Source organism: Aptenodytes forsteri, unplaced genomic scaffold (assembly GCF_000699145.1).
Source record: "Aptenodytes forsteri isolate BGI_AS27 unplaced genomic scaffold, ASM69914v1 Scaffold1, whole genome shotgun sequence".
Classification (NCBI taxonomy): Eukaryota; Metazoa; Chordata; class Aves; order Sphenisciformes; family Spheniscidae; genus Aptenodytes; species Aptenodytes forsteri.
Window position 1 is genome coordinate 4236185 of NW_008795035.1, and position 12657 is coordinate 4248841.

The 12657-nt window shown below is 39.3% G+C and overlaps 1 protein-coding gene across 1 annotated transcript; it reads right to left on the bottom strand.

Annotated features, from left to right (window-relative positions):
• Window positions 1-1945: 1945 nt before the first annotated feature.
• Window positions 1946-12657, bottom strand: LOC103896650 (lamin-L(III)). Its single transcript, XM_009276543.2, has 11 exons — window positions 12514-12657; window positions 11393-11518; window positions 10305-10475; window positions 8848-8973; window positions 8504-8724; window positions 7565-7790; window positions 6525-6632; window positions 5560-5676; window positions 5353-5460; window positions 5141-5219; window positions 1946-2822 (listed from the first exon to the last, which is right to left on the bottom strand). Exons 1-10 carry the CDS (start codon window positions 12625-12627, stop codon window positions 5178-5180), a joined length of 1359 nt encoding a protein of 452 aa, XP_009274818.1. The 5' UTR covers window positions 12628-12657; the 3' UTR covers window positions 1946-2822; window positions 5141-5177.

Consider the following 12657-nt stretch of genomic DNA (forward strand, 5'->3'; position numbering starts at 1 on the left):
TTGAAACAGCATTCCCTAGAGAGGAAAGAAGTTAATGTGTGTCACAGGTGCAGTAACTTTTCCATCTAAGAAGCATAAATAGCCCCTAACTGGCTCTCAAAACCATGGCTTTCTGGTTTCTTTCATCTCTAGCCTTGGCTTGTGCAATGATCACAAGAGAAGTAGAGGGGTTATTCTTTGCAGCTTTGGCTACAGCCTGCTACATAATCTCAGAATTGGGACTTGCTTATGTAGAGAAAAAAAATTCATCAGCCCTTTTCCAAATTCATGGGCAAGTACCTAGTAGTTACTAGAGCAGCAACTTGTCCTGGCCTAGTTTTTGAATGAAAGTACTTATGTATGGGACAACTTTCAAAGGTTTTAGTGTTTGGGATTCACAGCTGCTTTTGCTTTTCCTCCCCTTTATCAGAGAGATCTTTCCACAGCAGGCAAGAAAAGAGGCATTGAAATGTCTCTTTCACTTCACCAGAATTCCCTAGAGGAAAGAATTATACAGCACATGTGTGCACACACACATATATATATAAAGGTTTGAATTCTTGATATGCTTTACAGTAGGCAGCTTGCCATTTAGTATAGAGCTCCTGGTCAGCTGCAATAGATGTCTCAGCTAACAGAAGTAGCCATTGCAAAAGTAGTAAGCTGGAAGCAAGTCAAGAGAACTATACTGTTACTGATTAGGATAAAGTATATAGAAGGGTCATAGGAAACCATTCCTCTTTAAGGTTTGCTACCAGGAAGACAATTTGCGCAATAGGATCCATTGCACAGCAGAGACTTGATTCTTTAATATGTACCTTTTTAAGATGGTATGCCACAACAAGTTTCATCATAAACTGTCTAGTAGGTTGTGTAATTAAATAGATGTTGTTTTTCTGGACCATTGATGGTGTTACCAAACATTATTTCCTATCAGGACTTGTACACTTGTTCAAATCTTAATACTATCCTTCCCTTGTGCTATGAAAAGGTTTCATTTGAAATACTGAAGATTCCTCTCAAATCAAGTTCATAGCAGTCCAGGGCTGAGTGATAAATATAAACAGAGCAGCACAGGGTACAGCTGAAGCTTTCTTCAGTCTGCAGGGAATCTTCCCTAAACAAGTTTCATTGCTTCAAAGTCTTTTGAGCCATTCAAATAAGATCAATGAACAAACAAATTTATTATTTAACCTGCAAATATTAAAGTCCAAGACTGCTTTTATATACATGAAAAATATCTTTAATTAGTTAAAAAAGTTTAAGAAATCAAGATAAATATAGCAAGATTATAGCAGCAGCTATTTCTATGTGGGCCATAAGGTACAACAAGAATTCAGATCTGCTAAAATGCAAGTATTTATTTATTAAACCAGTATCTACTCTTGATATCTCAAAACTAGAATTTTTAAATAACTTAAGAGTTCAACTAGTATAAGGAAAGCCTCACTTTAACAACTGCATCCTAACACAGAACAGGTCTTAAATTCAGAACTGAATACTTTGGCAAGGTAAGAGGCAGTCAAAAAACTGTTCCAGCACTTGGAGAAATCTGCAGTCTCAGCTGCTCCTCTCCCTTCAGCTACTCACCTCTCCTCATGCTCTTGAAGAGTAGCATACTTCATGTGGCTCATCAAGGCCCTCTCTTTACCATAGAGCCTGCAGGTAAGCATTTTAGTAAGAGGCTAAGAATAATTAAATGCAGTGGCCCCAGAGGCTGACTGCCTGGTTTCTCAGGGTTTTCGGTCAGGCTTTGCATGAACTACAGAGCTATTAAAGTTACAGTAAGTTACATACTGGCCAGTAGACAGTATTCCCCCAGCTGCCCCATTAGACACACACAAAGCAGTACCACAGACTGCGCAGAGCTAAGGACTCTAAGAGCAGGTATTTCTGAGGTACCTTTTACTACAGTCGGTGCTTTCTAGTTTTGATTTTTGTTTCAGCATGTTTTTTTTGAATGGGACCATTCAAACAGAATGCTAATATTGCTAGTTACAGTACCTTCTCTGTTGGAATGAGATGCTTTTTCACATTTACAGGATACATCTGTCCAAGTTAAGGTTGACACAGCTACACTGTGATATACTGTGTCTAGGAACATACAATACTGAAACTGGTGGATTTCCAGGTGCTAGAATACAGAAACAGTACATTTAATAACAGACAAGAATATTTTTTACAACTGCTTTTAATTTTAAAATGTTTCACTCTAGGAAGTTCTCTAGCAAGTGATCTAGACCAGAGTTCCATATATTTCAGCATCAGGATCTGAGCAGGAGACGTTTCAGACACTCAGCACTCTTCAGGATATTGTTTTACTTCAGCCAAGTTCAGACTTGGTCAGGGTGCAAGCTAGGGTGCGATCTGACCCATGCAGTTTCCCACTCAGGCTCAAAACAGAAGTTACCCTTGGAGAAACACCATATCAGAATATTGAGAAAGCTGAGGCAGCCTCATGCTCATTGTCAAATATTTAGCATCCTTCCAGGGCTTATGTTCAGAAGTTTTGTAAACTGTGTACCCTCCTCTGTTCCGGCAGGTCATGGAAAACAGATCCTTGTGTTAAAGTAAGAGTAGCTTCACATGGAGCTTGTATTCTACTGCTCTTTATATCAGCAAATCCAAGGACAGGGTCCAGTATCAGAAGGTAGGAAGTTTCATCATGTCATGGACAGTGTTTCTTACAAAGAGGTCAGATGGGAGATGTGAATTCCAAGTTTCATATATTGCAGAAGATACCAAAACACATGTAGTCTTTGTCACCTGGGATTAAGAAGTGTTTTCAGGTGATCATCTCTTTGTCCCCATTACATGATAGAACAGCTAGGATCCTCATTTTGCTGCAGAAATAAAACATCAATACATTAGGCTACTTAGCACGCATACAAACTTAGTACTTATTGCTGGTTACCTACTTGATCCTCATACAGGTGTGCATACAAACTTAGTACTTATTTCTGGTTACCTACTTGATCCTCATACAGGTGGTGGTGGGTTTAGTGTTTTGTAGATTTAGTTACTTATTAATAAAGCAAAGCAGATTTTCAAGAGGGGCAGTACTTTAACTATACTAGACAGTTTGGGGGTGGGGGAAAAAAAAACACCAAGCTTTTAAGAATTTCAGTCCATGCAATACATGAGCCTGTGCCTTCTTTAATGAAAGGCCATCAAGCTATCTATCAGTGCCTCAGTTCTGAAGCATCAAAATTTAACTGGCATGCAGATTCATGCTACCCTAGTTAGGGTGGTAAAAGCAGAAGCAAAAACCATGAAAAGCCTGCCTTCCTTTAAAGCACAGCATGCTTTCTCTGCATCATTTTACTACATGCAAGAAGCTAACTGTTTTTTTACTAGGCTGCCTTTATTTCAGTACTACCAATGCAGCAGAAGCATATAGGTACTAATGAAGAGTTTGACAGGAATTCAGCAGACAGGAATGACATTAACATTTGAGTGGGAATATTAGAATTGATTCTTACCATAAGTGGCACACAACTGTATTGTAAAGTTGCTGATAAAACAGATTAGAGGTGTAAGGAAAAAAGTTACTTTTGCTTTCCATCACTGATTGCCAAACAAGTGATATTATTAGTCAATTCAAATAAAGAGCCTTTAGAAAAGAAACTTGGAGAGGCCCTACTCCAAACATGAAAAGAAGCTTGTATCAGTAAGTCTCTTGATAAGCCTAAAGCTTCCACTGGTGTTACTTCAACCATTTTGGTGTACGCTGTGCATTAAGAGCCCAAAGGCCAGAACAGCATTATAAAACCTTTCTCAATAGCTTATTTAACAGGGTCTCACCCTCCTTCAGTGAGAGACTGAAAATATTACAAGAATGTGCATTTAAGTCAGGAGACTTTGATAAACATCCTTTAAGCCAGATGGTATTATAATAATAGATATTTACCCAGATTTTCTGTTTGAAATAAGGACAAGGAAAGCACCAAGCAGCAGGCAGTAACTGCCTGTTCTCAGGTACATTTTCTTCAGAAAGACACTACTAAGGTACTTTTAAGATAAGTTTTCAGACAGGTATATTATGAAAATACCTAGGAAATGGTGGTGGCTTTAAGACCTGGTGCAGTAAGATGCAAGTCCTCCTTGTAACTGTGTAGGATCAGTTTTAGCAAGAGCTGTGGTAGCTCAATATGCTGTGTCAGCAGGAGGGAGAGGATGAATTTGTAGCTAGGCATCCCCTTGCACTTAGGGCCTCGGTATTTGTACTAGCAAAGGGGGACTTGGTGCTATTTCAAGTCAAGAAACAAACCGAGTCAAGTACAGTCTATAAACCTGTCTAGTTATGACCAATTTAAAGCCCTTTATTAGTTCTGGTTTGGACTACTTGAGCAGTTAAAGACACCTGACTACTAGTACATCAAAGTACACTAGGAGCATCCCACATGCAGAAGTTCAGACTTGTCATGTGGTCAGTCAAAAGTCATTTGGAAGGGCTAGAGAGTCTTTCACAGGGCATTACCACATGCAGGTTGTAGCCAAAGGGTTATAGTGTATTGAAGGCAAAACATGCCTATTCTATTTGACTGTGTCAACTCCATTAGCATGACCTGCATCTGTGCTGAAGTTCCACTTGGAAAGTATTGAAGGGAGTATTTATGACCGAAGCAAGGCTGAGATTCTTATTTTGCACAGTAAAATAAGAAAAAGTAGTTCCTGGAAATGAGCTGGAACAGAAGTGCCTCAAACTCATGCTTGAACTTAAGAGGGGCTTAGGCAATCAATACACTTAAGAACTTTGATTTCAGCCTTTCAGTACTTTTGAATGGAAATACTAGGTTTCTTCAGTGTGAATTTATCTTAAGAGCAAGTCAGGGACACTGTTTGGAGTCTCAGCTAAGTCACTTCATCCCACAGAAATAAGATACTTCTAGTTAGTGTTTGCATTCTGTTCTTGGGGTAACAGCTTTTAATTCATGGTCAGATGCTTAGATAGAACAGACATTAAAGCTAGTATTTTTCAGTGTGTCAGTAATAAGAGACCAAACAATGCTACTATTTGATCATATTCAACCAGAGAATAAGCAAAACATCAATTCCACTTCTGATGCAAAGCCATGCAAGCTACATCCTACGTGGGACAAGAGACTGCAGCACTATTAACAAAGCAAGTTTTCTATGAGATGACAAGCATGACTCTTACCATCTCACCTGCTTAAGGATGCTCACAGGAGCCACTATCATGAAACCAAACAACATTTCTTTTTTCTTCTTCTTTTGGTCTGACATCAAGAAAAATGTGAAGAGTTGTAGGATATGGATAGTACTTGGGGAAGTATTTTCATACAGTAATGAAAAGAAACAGCCATTGAATGATTCTGTTGATAGCATGTATTTAAACTTCAGGCAGCTTACCTGAGATGGAAACTCCATTTCACTTCCAGTTATTTCTTCATAATCATCATCTTGCTCGCTGCTTTCTTCTCCTCTGGGTACATGCATTATCTTCCGCTCTGCGAGTTCCTAGAATACAATTGAATTGCCACCAAGAACCCTCAAGAGTAAAGCACATCAGACAAGTTTAGCAGTAAATAGCTTCTACTGTCCTAATATCTCACTTACCTCACCATCATCTGTGATGAGTGTAACACCAATATTATCCCCAATTCCCCAAGACTTCTGAGACTTCCAGACCAGATCACTAGGACCTGGGCTTACACCAGCAGCTGCACCCCAGATCTGCAACAGATTTAGAGTGAGCTTCTGAAGAATCTTATTTGTAGTTAAGTTAGGATTCAGTCTAACATACAACTCTTGAGTACTCCAATACCAAACATGAACTACTATGATCCCTGGCAGGTTGGTAGGTCCTGAAAAGAACTAAGAATGGTGGTAATGTTTTTTTAACTGAAGACTGTAAAAGAGTGAGCACAGAAAAGGCTGTTAACAGCTTCTACCTGATGTAGAGGTAGCCTTGCTCAGACATGCATACTATTTGAGTCAGAGCCAAGACCAGTATGTCTGGTTACAGAGACACTCATGGCAGCAATTTGTGTATACAAGATAGCCTCTAGCCTGGAGTCACTCACAGATTCTTGAGCAAGCTTGTATGGAGTTTGGAGTGCAGAGTGTAGAACTAGGCTCTTTGATCATTATCTAAGTGTACTTAGAGTATGATTTTAGAGCTAGTATTTAGCTTAGTACCATAAACCGTGAGCTCGGCATTGCTGAACTGTAGTGGACTAAAGCTTTTAGCAACAGTAAAAGTCTTTGCACAACTTGTATCAAATCACAGGGGTATGGGGAACCCCTAAGAGTAAGCTAGAATATATTGATTCTGTTCATAATAACAGCACATCCCAATCTGGGATGATCCAAGTTCAATCCAAGATTTAGCTTTAAAGAAAATTTGTCATTTCAGATCAGGTTGTTGCAAGGATTTTTCCCTGTCTCCCTCTCCACAAAATAAGGATTTAGTTCTTTAGGCACTTGCAGTATCAGTTTAGTTTTCCTTATGACATGAATCTATTGCCATCTAACATAACAAGAACAGAGCTCTGAGTAAGTTTTACAAAACCACTACCTACTGTAACTACTTGGCCCGCCTGGAGAGTAAACCGTGAAGGAAATTTGTATGTTACATCTGACACGCTTCCAAGATGTCTTCTTAACACCCATCCATGTAGTGGCTGATCCTGTGGGACAAGAAATTTCTCTCAGCATTACAGACCACCACCATATCATACAAGTGGCAAGGTTCTTTCCAGACTCAAGGGTCAGTTTTAGTCCCACTCCTGTAGCGTACAAGAATCTGATCATTTTGAGGAAGCCTTCAAGTTTCCATTAAAGCCTCCCTATGTTTTCTCCCAGTACTTCCGTAGGATTAATCTTAGTCCCACAAGTTTAGGCACATCTGTTCTTGCCTTCTGTTGAAAGGGGATCATGATGCTCTTTACCAGGAAGATTCTAATGAATGAAGTTGGTCATACCCATCTACCAACTTGGGCCATATATATATGAACACATACATAGTGGCCTGTGAAGGTTTAAGGCGTCTCAGGCTGAAGCAACTAAGCTACCAGCCACGAGTTTTGGAGCTCTGAGGATTAATTCTAATAATTCTAGATTTGCAGACTAAACTAGTCCAAGAATTAGATAATTGGTCAGATAAACCCTCTACATGGCTTAGATACTGTCAGCTCTATTCACCCTTTTAGCTGTTTTAAACATTTCTAAGTAATAAGAAGCTGTCATTATCCAATTTACTAAGCACCTTATTTAGTTTGAGGACAAGTAGTACTTCTGATAGCACTAGCCTGAATCTGACGAGAAACAACTGAAGGTGTTAGATTTCTGCACCATAGAACCCAGTGCACCTCCCCCCAAAAGCACCTCCCAGACATCCCTGTGAACAAAACACCTGCAGTACAAAAAAGAGTCAGTCTCTAGTCTTCTCTTGACAGCAGCCAGGTTAGCTGAGAAGTTCCCAGTTTGTATTTAGTTTGGCAGTACTCTTCCCTCATCTCTTCATCCTTCCCTATTGTCATCTCTCACTAAGCTACAAGTCGGTTCACAAGCAGTCACACTTTGCAGTGAAGGCCGTGCAGACTCGAATGAACAGAAGTACCTCATCAGAGTTGTTTTTAAGCCTGACAAATTTCCCATCTGCATCAATTTCTTCAATAGATACATTTCCAGAGGATGAAGCATGCTGAACAGTCTTAAATCCAGCACTACGCCCTCTCTTTTTGGCTTCTTTCATTTTCCTTTTCTTCCCATGCAGGAACCGGCGCCCTTGGCTTGTTGCTTGAGTTGCAGTACTGTGTGAAGATGGACTGGGTGACAGCTTTAGCCTAGAAGGGAGTCAGATAACATTCACTTGAATATATGATGTGCTTATTTCTTCTCACTCCTATCCTCCCACTACAGCCAAGCCTAACAGCTTCTTATATCCAAGCTTTCCATGAAGCCTTGAATATAAGATTTTATTTTTACTGGCAAGACTAGCTAAGTAGCTTGTTAAGTTTGGAAGACAGCCCCAGCCCTAGAGTTCAGAGCAACCTTATGTCGATAAGTAAAGATTCCCAACTGCAATAAGTACTCCTTTAAAGTTCCTACAGACACAATCTTCAGTGGAAGTAGTTTAAGTTTTTGACCCTTCTTAGCATGTATTGAGTTCATGTTGTTCTCACCAGGCAGTGTTTGGATAGTTGGGAGTGGATACAATTTCCCAGTTTCATTCATGAAACTTGAGCGCGGTCTTTGATACATCTCCAGGATGTAGCACAAAGCTTTGAGAATGTTTGATTCTAGGGAGGGATGTCTAATGGACCTTTGAACTTTATCGGTTGCATTTATCAAGTTACTTCATCTTACTACACCATGTGGTGGATGTGGGATATAAATACCATCTACAGAAGATTATGCTTCAAGAACTAAATTGTGGCACTAATCACATATTAATATTTATTTCTTGTCTCCTCCACATTCTGAAGAATATACAGTTAATTAGCGTAGAGATCTTGGATGGAGCAAGTCTTCATATGAGGATCTTGTCATAGCCTACCTCTGTTCCTCTCCTTCCAGCATCTTTCTGTAGGCATTTATTTCCAGATCTAGAGCCAGTTTCACATCTAAGAGATGCTCATATTCTTCCAACTGTGCTTGCGCCTGCTGCTGGGCTTGTGCCATTTCTTTCTCTTTTTCAGCCATACGCCTTCGATGGAGATCGCGATCATAATCCAGTGTCTCCTGTAGCTCCCTTATTCTGTTCTCCAAAGCAACATTCTAAAATTAAGGGGAGGGAAAAATCAATTAAGCCATAACTGAATGTTAGAGAGGAGAGGCCAGTGTTTTGAATTGGGTATCTAAATTAAAATAATTCTAAGGATATACAAATAAAGATAGTACCTGGCTTTGATATTGATTAACTTGAGATGTCAGAGTATCAACTCTCAGCTTTGTTTCCATCAGCTCCTCCCGAGCAGCATTGGCAAAGTCACTATTTCTTGCTGCAGATAGCTGGGCATTCTCCATCTACAGATAAGTCACTGTTAGTAATGAGTTGCTTATGACCACATATTTTAAATAGGGAAGGAAAACCAAGTGATTTCCAGCTGTTACATCTGGAAATAGTTATGTTTTACTTAAGTGTGCAGATACCAATAGAGTCCAGGTCAGAAAGTTTTTCATTGCTTTTCAGGGAGGTTTACACAGTTTGACATGAATGTCAGAAAAAGTCAGCAATAATCAGGTAGTGAAAATTGCTGGATTAGGATATTTCAGTTACAGATGCACAAAGACTTTGTATAGATATTAACTAAATTGATTCTCCAGAACAATGGACAATATGTTTAGAAGCTGCTTGTCAAAGCATGGGGCTACAGGATATTAGGTATGCTTATCAAACTATTGCTCTTCCCCAAGAGTTCTATTACTAAGCAGTTCCTGCATCACTATAAGCAGCACTGAGCTATTTCTAGAGCAAGTCAATCTTGAGATGTTGCAAGAAAGGATAAAGTAGAGCCATGCTCCTACAAGAGGCACTCACAGAATTTCCAGTGGAAACCTGGACAGAAGCATCCAAAGGAATTCACTGAGTTGGCATATAGGTTGGAGTATAGAGAAAGCCAGAAAAAACCAGGAAGAAACGAACACATGTACTTGTTGAGAGAAGTAGCAGATCATGGGATTCTGCACCAAGTATTAAAGAAGGCTTAAGATACCAACACTGTGCACTGCAACCAACCCAGGAACCCCTGGGATCTTACCTACCAACAGTATAAGCCTAAAGTATTACTTTTTCCGGCTAATGCTGGGAAAGAGGTGACAGACCAGTTCTGGAAGACAAACTGTCAGGCTACTTCATAGCTACCCTCTCTCCCCCTTATCCAGTACTAGGCAACTGGAAAGGGTCATTTACACTCACACATTTAAAAGTGCTCTTGGAGAACTGTAAGAATACCTTATTTCATGCATTTTAGTAACACTATAATCAGTAGATCAAGTTTTATTCAATAATACTGAAATTGCTCAATACAAACATAGCATACCTTGGTCCTGAATTTGTCAGACAGGCTCTCAGATTTGTCAGAAGTCTGAATTCTGATCAACTTCATTACATTAGCCATTCCTGATTGCTCCCCAAAGGGACAGTATTTATGCTTGAGCCAGTTTTGTTTTGGACCAAGTGTTTGTAGAAGTTCTACTGTCAAATTTGACACTGCTTCAAAATTCCATAACAACTTATGCCAAGAAGCTCTGCACTGAATGCAAGGGCTCCATCAGTCAGCTATTTATGCTAGCGTGACTTTATTAAGGTGCAGAGAACTAAAGCTTTGTTTTATTGGCATGTTTTACAGACTCACTTTTGCACTGAATGTTCGTTCCAGCTCCTCTTTGTATCCTTGAATTTGTTCTTCATGTTGTTTTCTGAGACCCTGCAGAGCATCCGAGATCTTACTCTCAAATTCTCTCTGACGGCCAGATTCTATTTCTGCTATCCTGCTCTCATGAACTCTTTTTGTCTCCTTGAGCTCCTAGGAGAAGAAGAAGTTTCTCAGAGAATAAGCAAGCCAATACAGTTTGATTTGAGACTGAACTTACTGTACCAGCTTAACAAGTCATTCAATATTGAAGCAGATTTATCATTGAGTGCACAGTAATTCATCTTTATTCAGATCTTGGATATTCATCCATTAGGTCGGGTACTTCCACCTTGCCAGAGTTGTTTTGCTTCCTCACTGCCAACACTGCTTAAACTAATAAATGCAGTAGTTTGTATTTAATTTTAAGACTAATTCTTTGAACTAGATGGATTTCTCTGCTTTTCTTTACTTAGAGCACATGCATATATACTTCAGTTTCTTTAAGCACTGTTACTTCACCTATTCTTGTTTTATTCAAAAAGTAATAGCAGTTGGTTAGAGAAATTGGAGTTCTATCACTGAAACCACACACTTTGAGATTCCTTCCAGTCAGAAGGAAGTTGGTTTACATTCACATGTTTTTTAGTTCTATGTACTGACTTCACACAAAGGTTACCAGACACCTTTGATAAGTATTAAGGAAGTAGGGAACATAAGTTGCTTATTAAAGGAGATTTAACTTCTTCGATTATTTTAGGTTTCTAGCAAACATCTGGAATCATTTAACTGTAATATATGCACTTTCAGTTATACAAAGTAGTATATTGGGATTGTAGTTACCTTCAGAAGTGCAGCCTGAGAAAATTATCTCATATTCCAGATACCTACTGGTACTATGCCAGTTAACATGAGGTTGTGTACTTTCTTGAAGTCTTCCTAGTTAGGTGGATTTTATTGGCTGGTGGACTGTCATAGGTTGACTCAGCTAGTTACCTTTTTAAGGATAAAGCACATCTTAACATTGCTTTTAAGTGCCTCCAGGGATCATGGACACCTAAAAAAATCCTCGTTAATAAGCTAAAACATACATCTTCATGAAGGCGCTTCTGGAACGTCATTTGTTCCTGCAAAGTTTTCATATGATTTTCCAGGTCCACCCTCCTCAACATTTCGCTGTGGAGATGCTTTTTGGTATCTTCCAGTGACAGCTTCAGCTAGAAGAGACACACATCAGGTAATCAAAATTAAGAGGTCATTTTTCAAAACTAAGACAGTCAACTTATTACAGGTCATTCAACTTCATTCCCACAGCAATCAAGACACACTGCTTGAGTGAAGTTGGTTACTCTGTTTAAGTTCTTACTTCAGAGGGATCCAGCATATCAGCAACAGAATCCTATTTAGTTATGTAGACCAGATTTCCCACAAGGCAAATAAAGAGCAGCCCTTAATCCCACCAGCTAAGTTTGATTCCTCAAAGTAGACTTCTGATGAATCAGTTGTACCATCCATGTACATTCCTCCCCTTCACAACACTAAGTGTTCCAAACTTCTCCCTAACTTCCAACATCATTTGTTTGCTGCTTAACAAGTAAAATCCTCCAAATACAGCCTAACTATGTTAACAAACTATTATACACTTCCAGTGTTGGAGTGTGCTGCTTTAATGATACAAGTTTGCGGTTTTTTAAGTTTTCATCCTAAAGATTTGAAGTTAGCTTATTCAATGATCACATTAAAGCATGAAGATACAAAACCTACGCTCTTAGAAATGCACTGAGTAGCAACTCAAGCAGAGTTCATTTTAGTAGCACAAAAGCCTACAAAAAAGTAGTCAGAACTTATTTATTCTGCCTAGATTTAAGCACAGTGAAGCAGGGTCCATCAAATGTTCCCTTTGCTGACATGTTAGAGAACGCTACAGGGGCTATAGAAGTGCAACACATTTCAACTTCCTTTGTCCTTAGAACAAGAAACATTACCTACTGTGGTCATAGAATAGAATTAAAGGTACCTACAACAGGTGGAAGTTTTAACAGACCAACTATCAGTAGCATTTGCTTTCAGCAAGATTGCAGAAGTTTTGTCCACCTGTCACTGCCATGGATAAGTCTTTCCCTGCTTTCAAATCTCAGTAAGCTAGTTGGGGAAAAACAAGCAATAGCTTCAGGAACAAAAGCAAAGTTGAAATTCCAGGAACAAGTCTTACAGTGACTACTTGATCCTTTAATTCACGGAGGTCATTCTCCAAACTTCGGTTCTCATTCAAAGCTGTCGCCAAGTCAGCTTCCTTCGCGTTCAGCTGAGCATCAAGGTCTCTCATACGAGCCTGTGCCAGGTTTAGATCAGCTTC

Bases quoted from the DNA above. Each gene is read 5' to 3' on its own strand.
- LOC103896650 (XM_009276543.2), bottom strand. From the start codon at position 12,627: ATGAGAGACCTTGATGCTCAGCTGAACGCGAAGGAAGCTGACTTGGCG. The intron at 8,974-10,304 runs GTGAGTCTGTAA...ACTTATCTGTAG, and splicing joins AACGAACATTCAGTGCAAAA to ATGGAGAATGCCCAGCTATC. The intron at 5,677-6,524 runs GTAGGTAGTGGT...AATCTGTTGCAG, and splicing joins AGGCGGGCCAAGTAGTTACA to ATCTGGGGTGCAGCTGCTGG.